At 42.0% G+C, this 27957-nt stretch overlaps 2 protein-coding genes across 2 annotated transcripts; one reads left to right on the top strand and one right to left on the bottom strand.

Moving 5' to 3' along the window:
* Window positions 1-15: 15 nt before the first annotated feature.
* LOC112452306 (4-coumarate--CoA ligase 1) lies at window positions 16-3137 on the bottom strand. Its single transcript, XM_025012432.1, has 5 exons — window positions 2767-3137; window positions 1794-2593; window positions 1080-1252; window positions 525-932; window positions 16-179 (listed from the first exon to the last, which is right to left on the bottom strand). The coding sequence occupies exons 1-5, from the start codon at window positions 2881-2883 to the stop codon at window positions 58-60; spliced, it is 1620 nt and encodes a 539-aa protein (XP_024868200.1). The 5' UTR covers window positions 2884-3137; the 3' UTR covers window positions 16-57.
* Window positions 3138-6869: 3732 nt separating this feature from the next.
* LOC112452315 (homeobox protein Nkx-2.4-like) lies at window positions 6870-26204 on the top strand. Its single transcript, XM_025012445.1, has 3 exons — window positions 6870-9152; window positions 14233-14531; window positions 24920-26204. Exons 1-3 carry the CDS (start codon window positions 8381-8383, stop codon window positions 25121-25123), a joined length of 1275 nt encoding a protein of 424 aa, XP_024868213.1. The 5' UTR covers window positions 6870-8380; the 3' UTR covers window positions 25124-26204.
* The last annotated feature ends 1753 nt before the right edge of the window (window positions 26205-27957 follow it).

Raw genomic sequence — 27957 nt, 5'->3', positions numbered from 1 at the left:
AAATAATTACGTACACATGATTGTAATAAATGACCCAAATCACGAAAAAGTGACAGTTTATAATTTTGATTTTAATCTATCTCGCAATAATCGACGTAATATTTTACCAGATGGAGTTTTTGGAATGCTATCTATAAATCTTACACCGCCTCTAAGTCGCTTAGGATTTGATACACGGTCTGGAACAAAAACATAAGTACATATAGAATAATATATGTATACATATAAATATATATTCATATGAATATATAAAAAATAACAGACACAAAATAGATATTATAATACTGCATACAAAAAGGTATGAAGACATTCGATGTGAAGAAATTACAAAGTAGAGGGCTTTCAATTTAGCATAACAAAAGGAAAGCTTAAAAAACTAAAGTTTTCTGATTTAATGCTATGACATTTTAATTTTTTCTTTAGTCTCAAGAATTTTAAGAAACAAACAAAAAATTTCAAATTCTAATAATGTTATTACATTAGTTCTATTATAGACGATACACAATGATACCGAACATTCTTACCATTAACATACTGGATTATATCTTTTTCGGAAACGTTGGAATTAGCCTCCTTTACAACGAAGGCCATTGGTAACTCCCCAGTTTTGTCATTTGGTATGCCAATTACTGCCGCGTCTTGTATACTAGGATAAGTTAACAAAATCGCTTCGAGTTCGGCTGGCGGTACCTGATAGCCTTTATATTTGATGAGTTCCTTTATACGGTCAACGATGTAAAAGTAACCATCTTCGTCATAGTATCCTACATCCCCCGTATGCAACCAACCATCCTTATCAATTGTCGCTCTAGTGGATTTTTCATCGTTATAATAGCCTTTCATTATCAAATCTCCTTTGAAGCATAATTCTCCTGTGCAATTTGGCCCTAAAGCTTTATCCGTCTCGTATTCTCCAATTGGTATTACCTTCGCTGAAAGAATATCAGAGCTACATATTGCTAAAATTTGCACATTCTATTAGCTATATCGATAGAAAAATGCAAAAATGTATAATAGTGGATATTAATTAATTGCGCTTTAAGATGGACACTACGTTTTCGTAATCAAGAGATTGCTACCTGATGTGCCTGGAACTAACACGCCAACGCTACCTGGTTTTGCATTGTCATCTGGGGATCGCAGCACGGCTAAGGTAGTTTCTGTCAATCCGTAGCCTTGTTTAACTTCAGTAATATTTAATCGCTTAGCGACAGCCTTCTGAATTTCCTTCGACAACGGAGCTGCTCCACTCCTAATTAAGTAAATTACTTTAGTAATTGCGAAATAAACCTGATATCTGATAGATATAATTTTTTTTAGGTATCTACAAGTTTTAGCAACACAGCCCATTGCATGGAATATTAAAAGAAAACTGCTAAGGAAAGACAACTTGTTTCATGTTATTAAATTTTGTGTCTATGTAAATTCGTTAAATTTATAAAAATGTCATGATTTTAATCATCAAAGAGATGATTTTGCAAGATTCAAGCAAAAAAATATTTAAAATTGTTACTTCAATCTTTTATACAATTCATACAACTACTTGTAAAATAACGTAGGAATAGATTATATTATAATTTCACAAGTATTAAGTACCATTAATGTTCCTTTTCTTTTATCAATCTTTAGAATCTCTTCTCTAGGATCTCACTTTTTTAAATTTACGATTTAAAAAATCTACGCTCAACTTGCATTGACTTCTTCGTCCACTCTCTTCACCTTTGAGTTTGTAAACTGCAGTTTTCTTCCAACATTTCTACCAAATATTTCGTATCCGACTTGTAATAGCTTACCATACTGCTTTAACAGAAGATAAATCATATTTATCCACAAGTGGATGTTTAGCCAAGAATGTCATAAGCGACGGTACCACGGGCAAATATTGAATCTGATATTTTTCCACGTATTGTAGGAACATCTCTTCCTCAAACCGTGAGAACACAACAATGCAGTTCCCACGTAACATACTGAGTATCATCAAGACGAAGGAATACGCATGAAAGAATGGGAGCAGGGCCAAAGATATAGCGCTTTCGGGAATTGTATTGCTGCTCAAATGCGTGCGTATGACCGTGGTAATATTTTTGTCCGTCAACATGACGCCTTTCGCCAGTCCCGTAGTTCCACTTGAACATAAAATTGCTGTTACATGATTAGCTATATCGACAGGAGCCGCTTGGAGGGCATTTGCATCGTCATCGGAAACGTTTGATATCACTCTGTACATGCTCGTCCATGATACATTACTGCTACCATGTTCGGTAAGCATCAGCACTCTCGGCGACCAATGCAACTCTTTGAATACCTTTCTCACGGTATCAAGCGCTACCGGCGAAATAAAAATAAACTTTGGCTTCGAAATGGCGAGCGCATGTTTCAACTCTCTTTCGGAATACAATGGATTTAATGGGCAGACAATAGCGCCCAGGTAAAACGCGGCACACACTGGAATACAAAATTCCAGATTGTTTTCACTGCACACAGCTATAGTATCGTTTGTCCTCAGTCCTTCTCTTTGTAGATAAATTGCCAATTTTCGGCTAGTGTCTAAAATATGTTGGAACGTTTGCTCCTTGCCGGTGTGGGGGTTTATCTGTTGAAAAAAATGTATCATTGCTGTAGCAGAGAGTTATACACGTACAGTAAAAATTACGTAGCAAATCTGGGATTCTAATTATTCCCTACACCGTATATTAATCTAAATCTATCGCGTTATGCTGACTGTATATTAATTGTAAAGAACTAACGAGAGTCAATCGAACTTACCTGAGCCACGCGAGTACCGTGCGTCGCCAGTTGCATCAATAACAATTGTCCCATCGAGAAATCAAGTTCGGCAATCACTTCACCCTCACCGTGCAAAATATTTGATCGTTGCGGCATGTTGGATGGACACGAGAAGGTAACTGAGGAGGAAACCTATACTTTTTTTCACCGTTAGGACCTTAGAGTTCTCTTCTAACGGTACGTTAAAGAGAATGCGAATATCGTGCACTTCGAACGGGGTGTTTACGTAATGATAAGAGCAAAGCACGGTAAGTATTGATACATTCTGCCTCTTATCATTTTCTATCTCTTTCAATAGTGAGCTTTAATCGATAAACACGCGTCTCGCGCCCGGCGCCACTCCGAGACGAGATAATTGCAGGCGTTTTTTTTTTTTAAGCCGTTAGTTTTATCGCGACCGCCGTTAGATGACAGCACGCATGCTATTTTCGATCGGAATACGAATAATTGTGTCTGGATATTCGCCAGATGACACTAGTTGGATTCTAAAGGAGCGTTCGACCGAAATACGCCGAAAATAGGCCAAAAATATGCCTGTTCCTACTGGCTGTATTTCTTTTTTCTTTAATAAAAAAAATCGATTAAACATTGCTTGATTTAACCGCGACTGTTAATTTAATCGAATTGTTTCGAAAGACAGAATTGTTTAGAGGAAAATGTATATGTATATTTGTCGTTTTCAATTTTATTTTTTTTTTTCGACATGCCAAACGATAAAAAATAAATAAATATACTTACATTAATATTGTAAAATATAGTATGATTGATGTTTGATAAGTTGATCGACGATTATAATTCAACCGGCAGAATTGCCTAAAGCAACTTTTGTATGCGGCCGTATCTATTATATTGTCGTCTCCGATTTAATTTTTCTTTCTACGTGCTAAATAACAAAAAATAAATAATTCTATTCGCAATAACAAAACGGTATAGATGTCGCGACAAATTGATCGGCGATTAATTCAACTGGCAGAATAATTGTCTAAACTGTCCAAAGGAAATTTTTTATATTGGTCTCTAATCTAATAGATTAGACGACGATAATAATAATTATTTAATTTTTCTTTCCGATGTCATCAACAAACAAAAAAGCAAAAATTCTATTCGTAATAACAGAACAGTGTAAGTGTCGCTTAAGTAAGAATAAGCTATTTATAAGTTAATCGGATTTTGATCGAAACCTTATGCCTACCCTAAGGCTAATAATTTTTTGTAGCTTATATAAATAAAAAAAAAATGAAATATAAATGGACGTAGGTCGAGATACAATCTATTCTCCATTTTAAATCTCTCCTTCCAAACTGGAATTTACCTCGTGCGTAATATGGATAGAGAAATCCTTATGTATACATATAAGGAAAGAGTGCCATGTCGCTGCATTTTTCATATGACTAATTGACATATGACTAATTGATTTTTCTGCGCGTAGGTACGTACTACGCAATTTTATGCAAACCCATTTGAATAAGTCTCGAAGGATGAAAGAATATTTTCGAAGGACGGCAGTAATTTTCATCCTTGGTGTTTTTTATGTGTGTTTAAGTTCTTTTTAGACTTTAGTACGAGATCGCTTGAGTACTACATTGTATAAAAAAAAATCCTTCTAAAAAAAAGACCCTTTATTAATAGAATATAAAAAAGTAAAGAAAAATGGAAAAGGAATTGCAAAACGTTGAAGACATTGAAGATCTCGAATAAAATGAAGATCTTTAGCTTGAAATAAAGTTAAAAGGTATTTCTTATTTGCAAAAATATTTCTTATTTTTATACATTTAAACAATAGTTTTTTAATGTGGATTTGCAACATTCTCGGTGTCATTAATTTTTATCTTGATTAAATTACTGTTTGAAACGTTATTGCAATTAAAAGTAAAATTTACAAAATAAAGTATTTTAATACGTAAATGATTTCATCAAAATTATTTCTTTTTTTTCTTTTTTATCTATTAAAATATATTATACATAGGTATATATATACATATGCATAGAATATAATGTAAAACGTACATATATTCAAAAGTTTAATAAAATTTATAATATCTGTCAAATATTAATGCTAAACTTATAAAATAATAAGTTTTAGTAATTTTTCTCAATCATAATACATTTCTATCTTATTCGTTGGTTATCTTGAAAAAGTTTTATATAAGAAATAATTAAAGAGGTAATTAAAGATCCCTCCTACATTTTATAAGTACCTACATAAAATTCAGAAGTGATTAAAACGATACACTTGAGTATTTAAAAAAATTTCAATAATGTCGGTATTGCGATAACACGAATGTTCTTTTATTGTGTTACTACAGTTCATTCTCTTCAAACTTTACAATATCATCTTCAACAAATATTTACATATTCTCAGGATTTCAAAGAGAAGTACACCCTTTTTAGATGTCTCATTTCATTCTATAAAAAAGTTTAATATATAAGAATAATCACACAACGATATCGACTTTATTTCACTGACCATTGGTACAATGAAATTTGTTCTCCTTCTCTCTTTTTTCTGTAAAAGAAAAATAATGGAAGCACCCACGCAATTTTTCATTGTAAGCGATAGGTTTTTTCAAAACATTAAAAATTCCAAGAATTCTTTTTTAATTAATTAAACAATTTATGATTGTGCCGCGGTCAATAACACGATGGCTGACGTTAAAAAAAATTAACAATTAAAATAATCGATTGGTTAGTTTTAACATTAAAATTAAAATCATTTAACTTTATGCCCGACAAAGCATTTCGCGACTGATATTTACAGAGGAAAAAAAATAAATACATTTCAAATTTAAGGAGCAAATTCAACAATCAAAATATATCATCCGTCAAAATAAAAAGCTTCCGGTATTTTTTGCACTTGTCAAAATTAACTCCTCTCGTTATACTTTTGAAAAACGCAAAGAACATTTGAGAATATTTTTATTGCGGCACACAATACTTAAATTATTTAAATATGCTCCAGGGGACCAAATATATATCCCTTTCCTTTTTACATAAAAGAATTGCACATCTGTGATTTCTTTGGAAGTTAAACTATACCGATGATGTTTTTATGACGAATATGATGCACCAGTGCGCATTAGTGTCTTCACTGAAGGCTGTCATACACAAAGTGATAACAAAGTGACACAAAAATATACAAGAAGTGTTCAGCACAAGTTACATCACGTAGTTTGGCAGGATATCTGTCAAACGTTTCCTTGGTCAAAATTCCTTGATCAAAACGTTTAATAAATTTTTTTTTTGCAATTAGATAAGTTTGTGTACAACAGCCTTTGTAGTTTGCACCAGCATGCACTAACGCATCGGATTCGTTATCGGATGCACAAGAAAACGGAGGCGAATCTCACCGATATCACCCGCGTGAGAGAGATTCATCGGATTAACACCACTGAAAACGCAATGCCTGATTTCCACGCTTGCGCCGGCAGCCACATAGGAGACCACGGCGACGGAACCACCGCGCGTTCCGTCCGGGGAAAAAAAAAAGAAAGAAACGTGCGAGAGATCTTAGTAGCGACGTGGAGAATTCGGGGCTTTCTCTCGCCGAGGGAGTCCGGATTTATGCGCTTGGAAGCGATGCGTGACAGCCGACGCAGATATCGAAAAGTACCGTCGGTCGCTGAGCCCCCGACGTGAATTTCGGCGCGTGTGCCCGCGAACATTTTTCCGCCGTCGGTTTTTCCCCGCCCTTTTGTCGCCGTAAAGGTTTGGAGGCGGCGCCGGATGGCCGCCCGGAGTCGGGCGTTCGCACGGTATTGCGCGTGGCGGGGCCGTGGCGGCCGCCACAATGTCGGGCGCAGCCTCGCGCGAGCGTCGCGATAGGCAGACGCGTGCCGGCACGCTCGGGCATGGGCACCAACGGCGTGTCGGCCGACGCGGTGGGCACGTCCCCGGGACGGTAGCGGCGTGGACCGACGCGGCCCAATGAACGACGAGACGGAAGGGTCGCGCCGCCCGCACGACGGCGCTCGTCCAATGACCGTACGGCGGCATCTCCAGCATCCACTTCTCCTCGTCGCGGACCTCACCGCTCCTCTCCACGGCGTATGGAAACCCTTCTCTCACACGCAAAAGGGGACATCTCATCACGACTCTTGGTAGCAGGCACTTCTCCGTAGTGGGCACTCCACTCATCGTGTCGTCGTACGGGTTCTCCGCGAGAGGCTGTGGGGCCTGTGCCCGGGCGGGCGAGCAAGCGAGCGAGCGAACGAGCGCGAGCGCGAGCGGGCGAGCGCTGGTCGAGTGGGTCTAAGCGGCCGTGAGGACCTCTCCAGGAGTACCCGACAGAAGTCCTCTCCATTCATTCATCCATCCATCCAGCCAGCCAGCCAAGCCAGCCCAGCAAGCCAGCCAGCCAGCCAGGCAGGCAGGCAGCCACCCAGCCAGCCATCCATCCATCCATCCATCCATAGAGCGGCTCTTCTCCTACGGAGAGTGTATCCTCGACGAAGGTGGAGGCGAAGCGTAGAGTGGTACATCTACCATCGTCTCTCTATCGGCGGAATCCAAGGACTCGAAGACCCCCGTGTGATTTCAGTCGGCCGCCGGCCGGCTCTGGCCGGCCACTATCCTCGACCACGTGTGCAGGGTCGCCGTGTCACCGCGTCCGTATCCTTCCTCGTCCGTTTCGGATTTACGTGGAGCGAGACGCAACGACGACGCGAACGGCTTACGTACGTTCACGCCCGACGGTGTCGAGAGATCCGACGATTACGGGAGAGCCATCCGAGTCGGCCGCCGGCCGACCGCGGCCTCGATTTCTTTCCGGTTATGTGTGACAGTTCGCCGCGTGCGCCACGTGACCCTGCGTCCCTTCGCCCTTAATGTCAATCTTGCGGCGCGAAGATCCGGAAAGCAACGACACGCGGTGGACGACGAATATATGAGAGAGAAAATGGATAAAGTGTGTCCATCATCGACGTCAAGTAAAATACAGTGAGGACGAAGCTCGGGGGTTCGATAGTCGCCGAGATTAGAAAGTCGACAGTGTCCGCGGCATCTCGCGGGTGTGGAAATTTGTTCTCGCGATTGCAAGAGCTATGCGTGCGTTTAAACGTGATCGGGATCACGGAAAGAGAAAAGGGGACGAACACCGGCTCGCGGGGAATGACTGCGGGCTCTACATCGATTTCGGGGTCAAACGGCCCCGGTGTTGGTGAAAACGGAATTATTATTATTTTTTTTTTATTGTGCGCCCGTGATCCATCGTAGTAATAAGTGAGCGCGTCGACGTACGGGAGTGACTTGTGGCATTGTGAGATTAACTAACCCGTGTGTACTGATTTTCGGTCTCGAGTGAGCGATCGAGTTCAAGTGACGGTTCAAGTACTTTCGAAACTCCACGGCGAAGATTCGGGACATTCGGATTTCGTGACCCCCAAGGGGTACGACGGTGTCGTGTCGAGGAACACGTTGGCGGCGCGATCTCGGCGATCGGCGATCGGCGAGCGGCACGAGCTAGACGAGAAAGGGCAAGAGAGAGAGAAAGGGAGCAGAGGTAACGTCATAATGCGCCGTTGTTACGGCTAGCGCCGGCCTCATCATTCCGCGAAGCGCGAGCTTCAAGTACTTCGACGGCGTCGGGCTCGCCGAGATGAGCGGTGGCAGCGGCGGCGGCGGAAACGGCGGCGGCAATCAAGGCGGTAATGGCAACGCCACGACTTATCATCAGCAGCAACAACAGCAACAGCAACAGCAGCAGCAGCAGCAGCAACAACAACAACAACAGCAGCAGCAGCATCAGCAATCGCTGGAGCAGGCCGGCCTGCTGTCTGACCTCAATGGGATCGACCTGGCGATGAGCCTGTCGCCCAAGCAGCATTCGTCTCACGTGCAGACTGCTGGCGGTGCCCACACTACGCCCTTCAGCGTCACCGATATTCTGTCGCCGATCGAGGAGTCCTATCGGAAGCTCGAGCTCGCCGCCGCTGCCGCCGCCGTCGGTGTTGGTGTCGGCGTCGTTACGCATTCCCAGGGTTCACCTTACGGGAACGCATGCGGTGCACGGGTGGGTGGTAACACCGGTAGCTCGAGCGCGAGCAGCGGCAGCCCGCCGCTCCACGGCGGTTCGACGCCCGGCGGCAGCACCCCCGGACCGGTTTCCGTTGCCAACGGGGCCGCCCCCGGTGGCGGCGGCGGTAGTGCCGGCGGAGGCATGAGTGCCATGGGTAATCCTTACGCGACTATGCAGCTCACGTCGCAATATCAATATTGCGCCGCGGAATTGTCGCCGTACCATCACGCCGGGCCCGGCGTGGGCGCCACGGCCACAGCCACGGACCCCATGAGGTCCCACGCGGTTTCGTCGCACCATCATCCGTGGTACGCACCGGCGCCACCAGCCACCAATGATCCGCGATTTGCCAGTGAGTAGCTTGTCTTTTATTCAAAGAAAATCAAATGAGAAAGACCCGAATAATGCACGGTTCTGCCTAAAACGAACGAAACCTGAAAGAAACTTTAGCTAAATTGTGGTACGTCTAATCTCTCAATGCGGTAAATTATATTAATATTATACATATATATATACATATATATTAGCAGTTTTGTGAAAGAGATTGCAAGAGAAGATAGAAAAATATGTCATATTGTATTTGAACAAAAAAGCGTTAATACGAGATAATTAATGAGCAAATTTTCATGTTTTGTTAATTTGATATTAATTTTCTATAGAACTGCTATTATATCCTACAAAATATTTTCTAAAGGATTATTTCCTTCCCATTTTGCTTTATCATCGGTTTTATTCGCAAAGTTCTTGTTAAGTACCACCGTGCGGCCTTTACAGACGTGGGAAAGTGCAATTACGTCAGTCGTGGTAGATAAGCATAAAAATCATTTTCATCGAAATTTGAGAGAAACGACTTTACGCTCGCGCTAATGGAGGGAATATTTTGTCAGGTATATCCACATACATTTACATGCTCGTCAGACGAGCAAAAAGCCTCCGCGAACTTCGTCTACATATTGATTAATTCAGCGACTGTGGTTCGATGAATTACGTCTCGGACAGTTAGTCTGTCCGCTAAACGTTACCGAGTTATCGAATGCAAACAGTCATTCTGTCAGCCTGTTAAATGAGTTTCGAGGGGTCTGTATTTATCAGAAAGGCTTGGCGTAGTCTCATAGAATATATGACGCTTACACTTTCAAAGACGTGTTTCTCCCCGACGATGATGATCGTTAGCATGAAAATCCGACATCGGACGCACGATCTACACCTGTTATTTAATCACCGATAGAAAAATCAGCGAGTGAAATCTGTAGGGACGTCGATGAGGAATCACGCCGCGCGAGAGAGTTTAACGTTATCAGATATTCATCAAAATCCTTGTGTTTCGCGTTTTGTGTATAAATGCCGGAAGCGCGCGGCACCGAAGCGACTGCCGGGCGAGAGAAAGGGAAAGAGAGAATAACGCTGTATGTTTGTACGCTCGTTTGTACGTGTATGTTGTACTCGGATAAAAATCCTATCTCACAACGAGCTATTCCTTCCGCCTTCCAAGAGTCACGTCCGTCAGGCTTTTATCAGGCTTGTAACGACAAGACCATGGATATCTCAGCTCCATTTAGGGATCGACGAGGAGAGTGTCGGTCTCGCGTTACAAAGTTGACGAAAATGCGCCATCGTTAATTGGTAAGAAGAGAACCCGTGGGCATTTCTCAGTTTACAACCGTTTCCAAGTGTTCTACGGTAGAGAAGAATTTTATTTTTATCTCCAAAAGCGTGTACAGACTTTCTACAAATAAGCTAACATAAATTGTCAGGATAGGAGCTGAAAAGGATTGCAATGATACAGCTTTCGTACAAAATGGGGATACAAATCGGTTTCCTCGAAATCGTTGATCTTCCTCAAGTCTCGTTTAACTTTCTAGATAGGTATACTACAACAAAGAAGAGGGATTCTAAATCTATTTTTGTATTTTAAAACAAGACTTTTAAGTTTAATCGTCCGTGAAGTAAACACAAATGCGGGTAGAGTGGTCTGCGATTTGCAGTCAGCGATATTCTTCGAGTGGAACAGTTTAAAAGGATTGGCGTAAAAGCGTCTTCGGGAAGTGTAGGAGAGCTTTGACACTTCGGGTGGAAGATCCATTTGGATGTCCAGGGCGCCGCATAAGTTTCGCGTTTCAGTGTCCACAAAAGGAACGTCGCGCATACCACCGTCGACCAACAATGCGCGCATCTTTCATGCGACTTGTGTCAACAAGGCGCGCTCGTCTCTTCCTCTGTGTGGATTTTCGTCCATCGCACGCGCCACTTTAGCGAGCCGATCTCGCTCGTCGCTCGTATCGATCCAGAATTCGAGAAAGCGCGACTAGTGGACGGCGCTGAGGATTTTAGTTAAACAAATAAGAGGGACTGGTCCTCGAGTTAAAGGCCTCGAGACGAGGCGCGGATGCCCGTCCGCGCCATACGAATTCGATTTCGCGGGACTTATCTCGTCGCCCCTTGCAAAATAAACAGAGCGCAGGGAAAGCCCTGCAAAACGAGTCGTTCCCCGATGCGTTTCGCGTCTTCTGGAACTGGCGATTATGCGGCGACGTTATGTAGATTACGCGTTTTGCGCGAAACGGCAGGGTAAATCGCGAAAGAACTTTTGCCAAAAATCAGTAATGTATAATGTTGAATTGGATATATCCCTTCGTAGCATTTCTTTATAATTTTATGAAGAGACAGGCTGTAAATTTACATACACATACTGTTTGCTGGTGCTATCAAAAATGAATTTTCAGATCAAGGAGAATCTGTTCATTAATCTCTTGCTCTTCGATCTAGCATTTTAATATCACTGCGCCATTCGCAGTCTGACGTCTTTCGATGATATATTGCACCATCGATTGTGCTATCGTTCGTGATTTGCATTTTAATAATGGTCTATTAAAAACGTCTTCCCTCATCGCTATACGTGAGCGTTATTTGTACGAATTTCTTTTGTAACTTTTTACGATATTTGCATATATCGTGTATGCAGCACCGTGTTGTGGACTAACGACAACACGCGACTCCATTCCTTTATTATTAATCTTGTGTCTTGTGTAATTAAATATAATTAAAATCGTGATTAAAATGGATCAATTGATGGAAATAATATATTGTTGAGGAAAATGCATAATTATGCACATATTGATCTTAAATTATAAACCAGAAGTTGTATATTATTTTATGTCTAAATTATTTAAAAAATTCCTCGCACTTGAAAAATTTAAGTTTTTATTGCACTCTAAACTCGCAAGAATGATTATTTCTTTTGTATTGTTTTATTGTATCCTTTCTCTTTTTATACATATTTTTTTTATATTTAACTCATTCGCTTTAATTAACTCCCTATTATTTTCACGATGATAAACTGTCAATTTTGTTCTGAATACTTATTATTTTCGTTCTAATCTTTCCCTATTAAATATTTAAGATTAATTACGAATTTTAATCTCTATTGATTCTAATCAAGTTATTTTCTAACCACATATTTAACAGAAAAACATTGCGTTATTCAAGAATCAATTTTATTTATAATTTACCTCTGCATTACGTGGAACGAGACAGTGAATATAAGGATTCTGTAAGCAAACTTAATATAGTTATACACAGATCCTGTAACATATGATTTAACATTCTAAATGAGATCTAATATTCAAGTAAGATTAAAGTGACGCGCGAAATTACGTAATGAGCAAAATTACAGAATCGACGCGTGACATTAAATGTTACGCCTAAATCTACATGCCATCAGACAGAGATATTTTTATCCCGCTGGATTGGACGACTTTCACACTGTGGGCGGTACGCGAAGGCGTCTGTGATTCGGAGCGAGAAATCTTTGGGCTTTTGTCACCTAATTGGAAGGTGAAGAGCCGAGGCGGAGGAGGGTTTCCCTCCCCCCTCTCTCCCCGTCGGTCGCTATGCCACATAATTACGTTTCGAAATACGGGAGGATGTTCGACGTGAGGCAGAGTGCAACGCCGGTGGTCAGGTAGACGTTGAAGAAAACGTCAATTTACTTAACGAGTTCCTGCACGCGCGTTGTTCGCCCATCATCGGGATCTGCCTTCGTGTATTGGCAGAAGTTACATCGAAACATCCCGTCCCGTCAGTCCTACCCGTACGCATTGTTCTCGATGACTGCTGACGAGCGACTTAAAAAAGGGATAGCGTCGTATATACGAGAAACATAATAATTTACATCACTGATGTGATTTACGAGAAATTCCTCGCGGCACCAATTAATATTAACGCGAGATAATTCGCGTATCAATACCTGACAGAGGCTTTTTTCGGAGTTGCGCAATGTAAATTAATTACGGAAAGAGCTCTATGAATTTATATAGAAAGAGTTGTTAAGTTGATTTCAAGAGATCGTTACAGTTTTGAAAATTTGTGGATGGAACATATATACATATCGCAATAGGCAAGCGCGAGTTAGGTTTGATCAGTTCGAACGCAGGTGATCTCGTGATCACAGTGCAACAATCCAGATGGGAGGTGAGACGGAGCCGCGAATTCGTCCGGTGCTCGAATCGGCTATCGAAATATAGGCTATCGAGTATATACAAGCGCTCCGGATATCCGCGTAATGAGAGGAGCCCCCGGACGAAAATATGCGCCGCCTTCTTCCGCCGGCGGCGAAAATATAACGACAATCGACTCTCTCTCGCTCGGTGCTCGGTGCGCGCTCCGGATTTGAGCTGCGGGGCTCCACCGATTTCTCCCGTATACGCGGGCGCGCCGGGGTAAACAAATTTGACGGTGTTTGTTCCTGCGCTCAAGTGGTATTTCTTTCTCGCCCTCGACTTCACTGACGGCTCGAGAATACGGTTCTCAGAGGCATAATAATTTCGGGACTTCATCTCGGGACCTCCCGTGCTCTCGCGGTGACGTAGCACTTCGCAGCGCCTAAATCGTTCCCTTTGTCCGCGCCCAAGCGCGTTCATTTTTGACAGCCTCCAACTGACAAGGGATAGACGACCGCTCGCTCGCTCGCTCGTTCGTCTGGGTAGCCCTCGGTAGCTCAAATTTAGAGGGAATCGTTCAACCATACACGCCTTAGACGTATACTTATGAAAATATGAATATGTCATAATTATTATAATCTCTGTCACTACATCGAAGCCGTTGGTAACAATTTTTTTTACTTAATTCTCAATCATTTAAATCTCGTCGCTATGTCTAACACGAAAGGGTACCACAAATACTTCGTATACATTATATACATAGATATATATAGACCGTGAATATATTAAATCTAAAACTATTCGCAACGGATAATGTAAAAATAAGGTCGAAACGATATCAGTATCAGAATGTAGAAACAAGGAAAACTTGCGAAACCGATACATCTCTTGTCGCTAAGCTATATATAGGCCGTAAGTTTTCATAAAAAAGTTGCATGCGGAAAGAGAATGCTCGCAAAGTATCATTCCCGGTTTCTTAAATATGTTTTGCAGTCTCGCGGCTGATGGGCGCCGCGGCGGCCGGCGGGACCAACATGGCCGGTTGCTCGGTGGGCCAGTCGATGGGCGACATGACCAAGTCGTCGGGAATGGGGGTGGGCGTCGGCGTCGGAGTCGGCGTCGGCATGGGCGTCGGCGCGATGCAATTTCCCCTCGCGCAGAGACGGAAGAGACGCGTGCTCTTCACCCAGGCCCAGGTCTACGAGCTCGAAAGGCGATTCAAGCAGCAAAAGTACCTCAGCGCGCCCGAGCGGGAGCATCTGGCGTCCTTAATTCATCTAACGCCCACGCAGGTATGTTGATTACTTGTTACTCGTATTCCGGGCGTCCCGCGGAATCGTCGGATGTCCCTTTAACCGCGGATCTCAACCTCCGTTATGCAAAAAGTATAAACGGACTGCCAAGCATCAATCGGTTCGTTTATCCGATATTCGGCGCGCCGAATTAATCGCCAGGGCAAACTCGTCCGGTAAGATGCTTCGCGCAAGTGTTTTTATTATGAATCTTGACGAAGATATCCACGGTTTGTCGCTTTAACGAGCGGATAAGATAGTTGGTTCCGGCATACGCCGCGATTTTAACGAGCGTATTCATTTTCATTGGACGCAGACAGGTCTGGCCGGCTCGAGATGCGGCACAGCGGTCTGGCAACAATAAATAATTGTTACGTGGCTCATTGGCCGCATCCTGCGTTCACGCACGTAGCACGCAGGGTCTCCCCCTCGTTCGGTCTATCGTTCCGTCTACCGTTCGTCTCTCCGTCTGGTTCAATTCACTTATCAGCCCTTTGAAAACAAGCGCGTCGAAATTGTACCGTTTGTCATCGCGCGACGTTTGTAACGCGACGCTCCACGGGGACGTTAAGTTATCGACGTATAACTTAACTTACGCTAAGCGCCATAAATATCTTAAATATCTTTTACGGTCCTACGTCGAATTGGACTTGACATGATACATATTGCAATAGTTTATCGCATAATTCTTCAAGTATATGAACCCATACGCGATTATAATTAACAAATTACATTTTTGGGATCTCCATAAATTCCTCTATAAATAAATTATTTAATAAAAATTACTTTATTCGTGTTAGACCAACTTGGAAATAAAATGAAATAATTAAAGGCAATTGAGAACAAAATATTTGATCTTCGCTCATTTGCGAGAAATAGTTTGGCCTGCAAAGAGCAAACGTTCACATGCTTTTTTCATCATAAGCATTCTCGAAAAGAACGCGTCATGTTCGGACATTCGTATATAACAGTTTACGGCAAAGAAATAGGCGAAATGAAAATGCCTATATAGTTAACGGTAGCCAGGTCTGAAACAGAAGCTTTACATGACGAGCGAGAGATTTCTCAAAGTGGAAACGTATAGCGCTTCCTTAAACCGGAAGAGTCGAGCGCCTGTGCGAAGCCCTTCGAGCGATGGTGACGAGTCGATTCCGTGTCAAGCACGGAAGTCGGCAAAGAGGCCTGATTGCAATCAGCCGGGATTTTCATGCGCGCCCAGGGCGAACGGGCACAATCGGTGGATAAGTTTCGACGAGTTTCATAGTAGATTGTAGCGATTGCGGGATCAGGGGAGGGAAGGAAATTGCGAACGATTTACGTTTCTCCCTGCATATGTTCATATCTCTATCTTTCGTCGTACGTCACGTAACGTACGTTTTGTAAAATACAAATTACGTGGTTTCGCATACATTTTGGAGATCGCACGGATAACTTATAAATGTTTTTGTAAAATGTAAATGCAATGCTCCGCACATTTAGCTGCTATATTCTTCGTGCCTTACTGTCCGCCAACGTTGCTCGACAATCGCGCCTCAAATCGCCCGTATTCATCGCGCGGTGTTAGCGCACTCGCCAAATCGCGGAATCACGGACGAATCAGCTGCTCGTCTCATCTCGAAAGGAAATCTCTTATCGCGGATGCAACCAGCAAAAAAATGGCGACGGCATCGGAGCGCGTGACGACGAATTGCATTTATCTCGCCGTCGTCTCTCTCTCTCTCCCTCTCTCTCTCTCTCTCTCTCTCTCTCTCGTCCTGTTCCCTCCGGAGAGCGTCCTCCTTCCCCCTTGTCCCCTTAGGCACGGGGCACACGCAGATGGGTCCCTCCATTTTGCGCTCGCATTGTTACTCCAAGTACCCGGTCTCCCCCCTCCCCTCCTTCGCGCGGTGCGGTGTTACAATGCCTAGCCACTCCTGGGCATTGTTACCAGTATTGTTATTATTATCGCTACTGTTGCCGGTTGCGGCCGAGTGGCGAATGGAAAAGCAGAGGGCCGGTGGAGCCAGCTGCTACGTCGAGTGTCGCATTAGAGGCAAATTACACTCTCCCCCCCTCCCCGCCCTCCCCCTTGATCCGCCTATCGTAGCTTTTATCCCACCTCTTCATTTTCCCTCCGCTTTTCCGAAAAGTTTTGATCTATTGGGCCGCGTCCGCGAAAACCTGTCGGTGATATCAAATCTTTGTTATCCGAAACAATCGTTGTTACAATTGCGTTTTCGTTGCTACACGATACATCAATAGCATGCATCGTGAACTATTTACAAAAATAGTGGAAGTAACTAGAAGTATTACCAAAATATGTAGGTACGATTGCCGGAAGTGTCTTCGACTACGAAGGCAACGTAGGTACGAATAGCGCAAGGAATGTTGAATCGTAGAATAATGTCGGATAAGAGAATGAGAGATCGGATCGGCGAGAGAGAGGAGGGAGAGAGAGAGAGAATAAGAGAGAAGGCAAGAAGATCGCGGTTGCGCGCGCGATTCAGCTACACGAATAATAATCATAATAATGGGTTTGCGTACCACCGAGTCCTCGTTCCCTCCCCCCGGTCTCATCCCCTTGCACTGCGGTCGGCAACCCCATGGCGTGCGCGTCGGAAGAGGGATCGAATCCCGTAGAGCAGAGGGCGAGCTCAATGCCGTGCAAACATCACGTCGCTACCGCCGTTTTCGAGATCTATCGGCACAGACGAGAGACGAAACGATCGACAACGCAACGGCACGACTGTGCCACCAGCGTGGTTCTTTGACACGATAACGGGGGAAACGGCGCCATTAACTTACGGATGTTCGCCCTTAACATTGGCATTAACCCCCTTAAATCCTGTTCGGAATATACTCGATATATCTTAATTTCTAATTTTCTAAAGTACATCGAAATCCTATCGTGTATATCTCATCCACAGATTCTTTAGCTTTCGAGTCGACTTTTCCTTGAGGATTTATTTTGAGGCTTAATTTATATAAGTTCGCTAATATTGAAACACTATAAGTATATCTATCTCTCCCTCTCTTCTTTTTCTCTTTTATTGACGAAATATTCTCGTAAAATAGATATAAAGATTTATACGAAAAATTCCACCATTATAAGAAATTTCTTCGATTTCTATAACTGACGGAAAATAAATTTTTAAGCACATCAATTATACTTTATGAGTAATTGAGAATTCAAGAATTTGACGTGTCTTGAACTACACAGATTGGCGATTTCTTGGTTGTCAAATGCAATGCGGTTAATCGAACGTCCTGCAACGCGTGCTCGCGTCTCTCAAGTGCACTCCCAGCACCCTCGCATAACGCACACATGAATATGTCGCTGGCTTTTGCAGTCCGCGTTGCGCCGCGATATCTACAGACGGACAGAATGCCGTCATAATTACACTTCTTTCTGCACTTCTATGTCGTTTATGCAGAAGATATCAGCCTAGGGATGCATGCAAGTTGCCCCGACGTCGCATCTACAGATTAACACAAAAGTTATTGAGCCCTGTTTTCGACAATTTATTACATTTTCATTCTTCTTCTTTTATCTTTTACACTTACATCTTTTTATATTTACATTTAAACTGTTTGTTTTTCCCAAAAGAAATGATAACATAGATAACATAACGCTAAATTCTGTTTTATTCAAATATTATTTTACTTAAAATTTTGTCTTAAAATGAGTCCAAGTTTCTCTTTTCACAAAATCGGTATTATGTTTAACGTTAAAATATTTATTGGTAGATATTAATATGTTTACGAAGCAAGATTGTCAGTTTGTTAAGTCGAACGGAAACGGTTTTTTGTGCTTCGTCCTGTAGCGCAAGCTACCAGTTCTTTTGTAATGCATTCGCGGCACTCGCGCGCCGAGGGTGCATATATTCGGACTGCAAATATCGACATCCCTTAACAGGGATGCTCTCCGGTTTATCGCATCAATCCCCTCATCTGCCGATTCTGAAAAGATGCTAAAATTAAAAGCCCAAGCTAAGGAAAAAGCACGTTCTACGTGTCGATAGAGATCGATTTTAACGTTTCTTCGCTTCGTTCTTTTCCGAGTAATTACAGTGACATAAAATATTTTTTTACGTATGAAATCTTTGGACAATTTAAAGTTAAATATTTCTTGATGATCGAAAGATTTTTTAAGGATTAAACTTTTTTCAGGGATGTCAAGGCTTAAATATCTTACAATTTTATGTTCCTATTTAGATCTATGCAAACTAGGATAAAGTTGATCACTTTTCAATTTATTCGCGAATAAAAAATAGAATAGGATAAGATAAAGCAGAATAAAATCACGTATATCGTCGCGCCTTTCCGGCCGCACGCAATTACTCCACGCATCGCTTCGCGGTAACCAGAAAGTCATTTCTATTTGGGGGCTGGAAGACCCCTGGTTTTCAGACATCACGCTAGGTAATCGGTAAGTCATCTCCGGCCGACGGTATTGAGTTAAAACAACAAAAGGGAGGCGGAATCGTGTTTGTCCTCGGGCTACCCACTCAGCAGGATCAACACGGGACAATTAACAGCCCTAATCATAATTTGACGTTAGTTGATCCCCGGTATTCGCGCAGGTTCATCGTCGTGCGGCGTGCAGAGCTCTTTGCACGCAGACATTCGCACGCGTTTAATCCTCCATCGAAGCGAACCCACGAGTCCCTGTTATCGACGGACATAACGCTCTCATTAAACAGATATTACTAGCTGAATAACGCGATGGTTATATCCGAATCGATTTAATCCGAAGAAAATTCAATTCATTTGTGCGATATTTATTCACAATATATGCGAGCGAGCGCCTTTACATTCCAATAAAGTATCATTTTTATTCATGAATGAGAAACCTTATTCTTTTTTTCTTCTTTCGTTACTCATTCCACCGAGACTTCGTTCGAATTTGCGGCGTCGCGCGGTATAATATCGATATCGCTGTTTTATCGCGAATGCACAAGGTCCGCCTAAAGAAAAATGTATACGTACGGCGGGTGCCGGGAGCGTATACGGCTCGTTTGTGCCACGTCCGTAACGAACCCCAACCGAGAGAATCACCCGCGCCGGCTCGAGGCTGTATAGGCCACCAACCGGATAATCCGGGCGAAGGTTGGTGTCGAGTCAAATTGCCCGAGGAGGCTGTTGTACCTAGCGAGGGGCAGGAGGTGGCCGTCGTTTTGCGTCAACCCCCGATGTACTCGCGACGTAATGACGTTACGCTAACTTGATCAATCGTCCACTCTATCCGCCTCCTCTTCCTACCTCTCTCTCTCTCTCTCTCTCTCGCTCTCTCGACCTCGTCCTGGCCGCCTACCTACCTACGGGCTTGACTCTGTTCGAGCAGAGGCTAACAGATACTCGATGCCTCCCGAACGCGTGTCGACGTGTTCGTAGCACACGCGCGATATAATCGCGCCTCCCCTCGACTTCGCGTGCCACCCACCAGATTTATCGGCATTTAATGGGCCAACTAATGTCAAACGGCGACACGCGTTACCTGGATAGGAGAGATCGTTACAACGAGTGAGTGAGAGTGAGAGAGAGAGAGAGAGAGAAAGAGAGGATGGTGCTGAGTGGGGTCTGACTCGTAAAGTGGAACGAGCGAAAAGAAGCTCGAATTACGTTTGACCCTCTCGTAACATTTGTCCTACGTGTAAGGAGATACCGGGTTCTACTTTATGTAACAGTTCGAAAACAACACTTTGAAATTTTGCATAGTTGGTGGAGACTCATACAGGCTGTTTCGTGTAAAGTTCACGCATCACGTTGTTTTTGTTTTCGTAACAAAGTAACAATAAGGATCAAACGACGAGATACTTCAAAAATTAAATGAAAAACCGCTACAAAATTATTTTAAAATGTTTCACTGAAATATAAGTCAAGCTTAATGACCTCTCTGACTGTGAAATTTATTACGTAAAGTTTCTTACTGGAAAATCGTATTAAAAAATCGTTATATATGATGTTTGTTATAATATACACAATATTGGCAGCAAAAGAAAATCAACAAATAAAGCAATGTAATTCTACATGCGGCATCTTGGAAATTAAGATCCTAAGCGGATTATATAGGTTTGTTTTCACAAATTAGTTTGAAAAGGTAATGTTGACAGGGTCCGAAGAAAACCAAATCGTTCGGATGCCAAGCGTTTCATCCTGTCTGAACAAGAGTAAACTCCTGCAAGTTAATCGGAAGTTAAAGTCTCTCGCGGCAAAGTAAATTTTTGCCGGACCCCTGTGGTCCTTTTCGCAAGGGGCATGCCTTTCAAAGATAAATATAGGCCGACGTTTCCACCTGAGAGATGTTACCTGGAGGATAGCAGTCACTGCTTCTTCGTGATTTAATCTCTCTCACGATTAAAAACCAAATTCCGCAGATGACATTTCCATTGACAATTATCAGAATTTCGTACATTAAATCGTATCACAGCTTGTTCTATTTAGCTCTTCTTTAACAAATTTGCTGGAGTAAAAATAACCGAATTTTTTATTTCGTATAAAAAAAGTCTGCGAAGCCTCACGCTTTAAAATAAGATTGATTTCACGGGAACAGTGCGTCAAACTCTTTTCGATGCAGCAAGACGTGCTAGGACTCAATGGACAAAATTCACACATCAGAAGCGCTTGTCGTTCGAGGTCGACATTGTTAGCCTTGAATTTCATGCCTGCGCACCGTGTTCTTACGTACACACCAGTTATATATCCCTATCTTGTTTAACTTTCCCTGTTTACACATCGCATCGCGGCGGGAGCGATGGACAAACGAACTGACGGACGGCAGTTCTCTTGAAATAACAATTCGCCGCGCGTCCGCTCGCCGCGCGTCCCGTTTTCATATATCGTCGGATCTTTCACAGAGCGCAGCCTCTGGATTTACTCGGGCGAGTTTAGGTACAGCGGAGCACGGTATATACGCGCGCGAATCGTACGACATACACGATAATCGGTGTCGAGATCGCGGGACGTCCGCCGCACGTCGGTGTCGTGTGTCGATCTAAAGATTCATCTCTTTAATTGTCGTCCCGATTTCAGCAAAGTCGCATCTTTCGCCACCGCGTCGGTTCGCTGTTTCGTTCGGAGTCATTTCCCGAGAAGCAAAGCCATTCTCTATAAAGATTCCAAATCTCTCGTTTGGAAATAGGACACATTAGAGGGTGTTGAGTAAAAGAGATCGTGGAGGGATCTATTTGGAACGAAGAATTAAAGTCTCGCGTGGAGCGCGCGGATCTAGAAGATCCACACGTCACACACACACACAGTTCCGTCATACATCCTACGTAAGCTCGCGCAGAAGTAAATGGCTGTTTGTAGATCTCTCGAAGTCAGCGCGCGCGGCGGCGTACGTAGCCGAAAACTCGACGAGCTTCGAGTGGATTATCGGTAGAAAAGGAATTAACGAACGGGAGCAGCGAAAGAGGTACTTCCCTCGTCTAGTGCCTCTTCGTGGCTTTTAGATAAGGTCTCTCACCCCTACGCAAAACCGGCCGCGCACCACAAAGCGTACGTAAAAACTCACGCAACGAACAGCGGGGCGAGAGGGCTGCGAGTATTACTTTCTTTCGCGGTAATGCTCCTTAAGATGAATTTACACGGCTCACTTTAATGATGAGCCATCCTGAAAAATTGTCTCAAGCAGGCAAACATCGCGTGTAACAATAGTGCGATCTGCGTTTCATTTTCAAGGGTGGTCAAGGATTAATTCAAAGTTTGAATAAACACATTTAGTGTTCTGTTTAAAAAAGTAATATAGAATAATTCAAGTTCGTCAATAACTATTTGTAACATCAAAAGATCATTTCAGTATTTTCTAATTTAATAAACTGCTTTATTTTTGTTCAATCGTAACGAAACTACTGTGTTAAATCGATTTTATATGATACAAATTCATTGAAAATTATGCAAGTTAAAATATAGGAAATATATTACTATTTTCCCAATCGTTAAATTCGATTTTCTCGAAAACAAAGCTTTGTATAAAAAAATTTTCAATTTGTGATTTTAATTTTCGTGTTTTTTTGTTTTTTTCATATAAAACTATCCTTGCTGCGTTACCGATAACTGAATGCGTTCGTCGTAATCGTTTTATAAAGTTGGACAACGACGTACAAAGCAACACGACCTGGAAAATAAAAAATTGAATAATAGAGAAAAGAGTATAGTCCGTGCATCACCCGCGGGGTAACCACCGGTATTCTGGACACGCTCGAGGCGACGCCCGAGAGGGGTGAAAGGAATTTTCGAGGGCGGCCGATCCCGCTAATATTCAAAGAATTAGACAGACGGTGGCGGGTCCTCGAGACGCGGTCGGCTGGACGGACCCCTTAAAGTGCTTTCGTTGCATTCCCGACACACGCAACGCAACTCCAACGTATAATGGGGGTTATATCGGCTTCGGGAACGAGGTTGAAGCGTACAACAGCCACTCGACGAGGTTACACGCGGTAACATATGCGCTCTACGGATCGGGACGATAAAAATCATCTGCTGCAAAAGTTGACACGCAATAGTTGAGCTTACAACTCCACTGATGATGGATCCTGACACACCTGCAGACAAATTTCAGGATGCGAAAACGAGTCTCAGAAGGGCAGTCTAGTTTCTAGGAGACCCCCCGCAAGACAGGGGAATTCGGGCGATCAACACAATCCGAGAGATTCTTCATTTAAATTTTAACTTAATTTAGCAGGCGACTTTTGTTTCTTTTGATTCAATTTACCGTTTGAATACAAAGCTCTTTAAAATTAAGTTTTATAGAATATTAAATATATATAATAAAATTGTGTTTCTCATATTAGTTTCAAGTAGATTCAATTCGCTTGATTCTTAATTTGGCGCTTACTTACTAAATGTATATTGAAAACAGGGGAAAGTTGTGATAAAAATAATGATAATAGTCTCGACATTTTCGCAAGACAATCGATTTGACCGAGAAATCCGCAGTTCGAAGGAAAATTCTGTAAATCTCGATTGATATAACAAAAGTTAGTCGGTGAATTTTGTTGCCTGGTCTATCCAGAATAAAGAGAAAGAAAGGAAGCGTAGCTTGAGTTTTTAGTAGGAACAGTCGCGTGCGATTAGGATCGCTCGAGACTGCTTTTACGGCAATTGAGCTAAAGCGATCGTGGATGTTGTGCAGCCGCCTGGACGGAATCGAGATCGACATCTGCTTATGATAGAAACGCGTTATAATCCGCGCTGTATGCATTATGCGTGATTCACAAAGGCGGCTTAATCGCATCGACGTTTATCGTCTAAAACATATCTTATCGGTTGATTTAACTTTTTAACGAGTCTTGGTACCACGGTACGTATGTCAGATAATATCGATATAAATATAAGAATAATAATAAATGTAGTATTTTATTAATATTTCTACTTTTAAATAACCGAAAAGGCGAAAATATAAGTCATCGTTAGTAAAAGTTGGTATAAGGAAAATAGGTCTTTACACATGATTATTTATTTCACCAAGAGAATATTAACTTTGTCATAAAAAAAAAAATTATACCAAGTAAAATGATTAAAGGAGCATTTGTTGATTTCGAGACACGTTTTCTATACTGCGTAATAAATGTGAGACACACGGTATATTTTGGGGTAGGATTCAAAGACAAATTTCCAAACACCTATTATTGCTGTTAATATTGCAATTCCACGAGATTGTTTTCGAGATCTTCGTCTAAAGTGCGCACAATAGAGTCAAGACTCTCTGATAATTCTAATAAATAATATGTAAAATTCGTACTATTTCCCTCCTCGGCATTGAGTATCCGCATAAAGTGAACGAGGCGTTAAATTCCCCTCGAAGAAATAACACAGTCCTTTAACCGTGGATTACGGACTTAGAAGCATCGGATAGGAAATAGCTAGAGGCCGATTCAAAGTGCGTCTGACAAAAGCGCGTGCCTTCTCTGAAAAAACATCCGAGGGCCTACCTGGCGATAGTTCGCGTATGAGATATGTCGTCCGTTTTACTCCGACATAAAGAGCGACTCAACGCGGTCGATTTTAAGCTTTGCTCCAAAGAACTGTTCGTAGAGTGCCCCAAACATCGTGCCCTTCTCTCCGCTATACCGTATATAACGCCTACAGATTCGCGTATATATGTTCTACATAACGAAATTCTTTGACTTATTTATCACTCTGTTTCTATGAATGTGATATAATATACATTTTTATTTTATATTCTACCAAATCTGATTCTTTCAGTGAAAATTTTAATCCAATCATGCTACAATCTGCTCCGAATATATCATATTGCTAATCTGTACTTTTATCGTTTTCGATTTACGTAACGAAACGTAACGAATACGTTAAATCGAACATTTAACGTAAAAACATAGATTATAACATTAATATCCACTATGTTCGATGAAGACTTAATTATATGTTTTATGTGTGCTTCACAGGTGAAGATATGGTTTCAAAATCATCGGTATAAATGCAAGAGGCAAGCAAAGGAAAAAGCTATGGCCGAGCAAAACGCCCAAAATCAGGTAATTACGCAAATTTCGAAGTCTTGTGTGAACCGCTTCGAAAGTGAAACGTTCGTTGAATATAATATTACGAATTTCGCAAAGACGCACCATTTCGATGACTTCTACTATGTCTAAGGAACTAAATAAACGCCATTTGTTTGTACTCGTTAAGTGATACACGCATATTGCATAGTTTATACATAATTTTCAAATCTATTTATTGTCATGAAATTATGTAGAATAAGAAATTGATTCCCACAAGCGGTGAAGAAATTTAATTGTTGAAAAATAATGCGCTATGTATATTGTTATAGGTGATACCGAAGGTAATAAAGTATATTATATAATATCTAGTAAAAAGTTGTTTTTGGGCTGTTTTGGTCAGAAGAAGTCACACCAAAATTCGGATCTCATAATCGCCGATCGATGCGATCCGATGTCAAAACGTGTTATTTTATTTGCATTCGGCATCGAGTTGCCGTCCGCGTCTTCGGGTCGGTTCCCAGCGATTTTAAAACAATGTCGCGTCACCGTAGTGTCGACCGATCCGAAATGAAATGGCTTTAAATGGAGAAATATCGCGGAAGCCGCATAAATCCTCGCATCCGCATCATATTTCGTTTCGAGAGTGCCACTCGACCGCGCGAAACGATTTTGCATTTATTTTGTTATGTCATTTGGGATTTCCGAGGGATATATCGCGCCGTGTGCGCGTGTTCGACAGAACGATAAAATTGCTCGCGTTGAGCACGTAATCACGCGCCCGTCGGCGTTTCACGTGGCTCAAAAATATAGCGCGAGATTACAGAGTCGGGTAAAATAGCGAATTTGTGCGCCCGATGAAATTCAATATTCGCTATAATCCGAGTTAAAAATAGCGCGGGACATTGATCGGGATAATGTCACGTGTGGAGATGGAAATGAAATCCTTTGGTATACATTACTTCCGCAGTTCGAAAGAAGCGAGGCTTTAATGAGGAACGTAATGACTTCTCGTATAAGAGATTCTTAAATCGCAAAATTTTTAAACGGCGGATTTATGCATTAAATGGAATTGGAAATTTGTGTTGAAAAATTGAAATTTTTTATAATTTGTTAAAAATGCGTTGGGTAACATAACATTGATCAGGACAGCTTCGTGATAGAAATGAAATGCTTTAATATACTTTCGAAGAGGTGGACTCAGTGTGAGAAGAACAACACTTATAAAATAATCTTAAACTCACAAAAGTTAAACGCCAGATTTATCTATTAAATAAAATTTAAAATGTATTAGCTGTAATTTGTCAATTATTTGCAAAAATCTGATCGCGCACTATTTTTTTATAACTTATTTTTCGACATCGAATATTCGAATAATAAATAAACCTCGCATTGAAAAATTTGGTTAAAATAAAATTCATTTAGAATTAAATATAAAATATAAAAGATATTATTTATTTTTTCGTTCTGAAGTTTAATTCGCGGAAAACCTGTCGTCTTCGATCGTTTGTACTAAAAAACAATTGATATCTTAATACTTTTGTTAAGTTGTCTCTGTATCGATTATAACATACATATATATGCGTGTAACAATAAATTCTTTTATTATAGCATTTTGTAAATATTCTATACGATTATATTTACAATATTACAATGAATTTCGCAGTTAGCAGTTATTACCTTCTCGTGAAAATAAACGCACCGACGGATAAAAAAAATCCGCTTGCAATAATCTGTTAAACGTTTTCTTTTAATCTTCATAATTTTCGACATCGCTCTTCGGATTTGTAGAGTTTATCTACTGGAAATAAGCGGTACATTTGTATACACAAACACATACCGTAAAGAATACTCCGGCTTGCGCTTGCTGTATTAAAATAATCGATATACTTTACCATCGGTAGTAGTCGAGTACTTGAATACGCTGAAGTGTATCGCGAGCATTTCTAATAGCAACAGACGCGATCGCCGAGATATCGTAGCTGCTACTTCGAAACGTGCCGTGTCTCTCGGATCTTTTACCAGATACTCACATAACCGAATACGAATTGCTCCTGCCCTCCCCTCCCGCTTCCCCTCGTGTCCCCGTACCTTTCAAAGGATATTATTCAAAAGAGATGTCAGAACGATCGTCGCGATACACGCGACGGATTCTTTCGAATATATTAGGATGACACGTATGCGCTGTCACGAAAGGCGCGGAACCACGTTTTAACGCGACGGATCGCTCGATTCCCCATCAGCCACGCGACGGTAAATATACGATCGCGCGATTTGCTTAAAATAATTCCTAAACGACATCGTTCACGCAATGAAAACTTCGCGAGAACACGATCGAGGAGAAAGGAAAGAAGTCCGATTAAATTTAGGCTTCCGTATTCTCGCTTTTTTGAAATTTAGAAGATCCTTGTAAAAAATGTGAAGTTTCTTCCACACGATTCAGTATTTACGTCATGGATCATTACGTGAGCGATCAAACACTGATTTATTCGTGTAAGAAAAAAAACTGCTAAATAAAACTGCGAAAGTTGTAAGAATGACGTCAGAAGCGTCAGGGTAAAAGATTGCAATACGATCTTTGCGCGAGGAATTAACATCGATTATTGCAAAGACCTAATGTCGAGAGTAATTCGCCAGACGAGAAGAAAGATGTAATTAAATTGGCGTAAGAGTTTGGGCAAGGTGTCGCGCGTACGCGCGCTTCACTTGTCAAAATGCAACTCGCCACTTCGTTATCGCTTTAGGCGGATGATATTTTCGCGAAATATCGCGCGGACAAGTGTCACGGATGCAGCGCGCGACGGCATAAGCGGATTTACGTGGCGCACTTTTGCACGTCGACGGACGACGCACGTGTAACGTCGCTCATTGAAATTCGATGAAAATATACAACGTAGTTTACGCGAGGACGGAAGCATCCTTCCAAATGATACGCGCAATTTTTTTCGCTCGCGGTATTAGCACGTCCGATGAGCCTCATATGCGTT

This window comes from Temnothorax curvispinosus, unplaced genomic scaffold (assembly GCF_003070985.1).
Source record: "Temnothorax curvispinosus isolate PA1 unplaced genomic scaffold, ASM307098v1 QBEX01003210.1, whole genome shotgun sequence".
Classification (NCBI taxonomy): domain Eukaryota; kingdom Metazoa; phylum Arthropoda; class Insecta; order Hymenoptera; family Formicidae; genus Temnothorax; species Temnothorax curvispinosus.
This window is presented reverse-complemented; position numbering and strand designations above follow the sequence as displayed.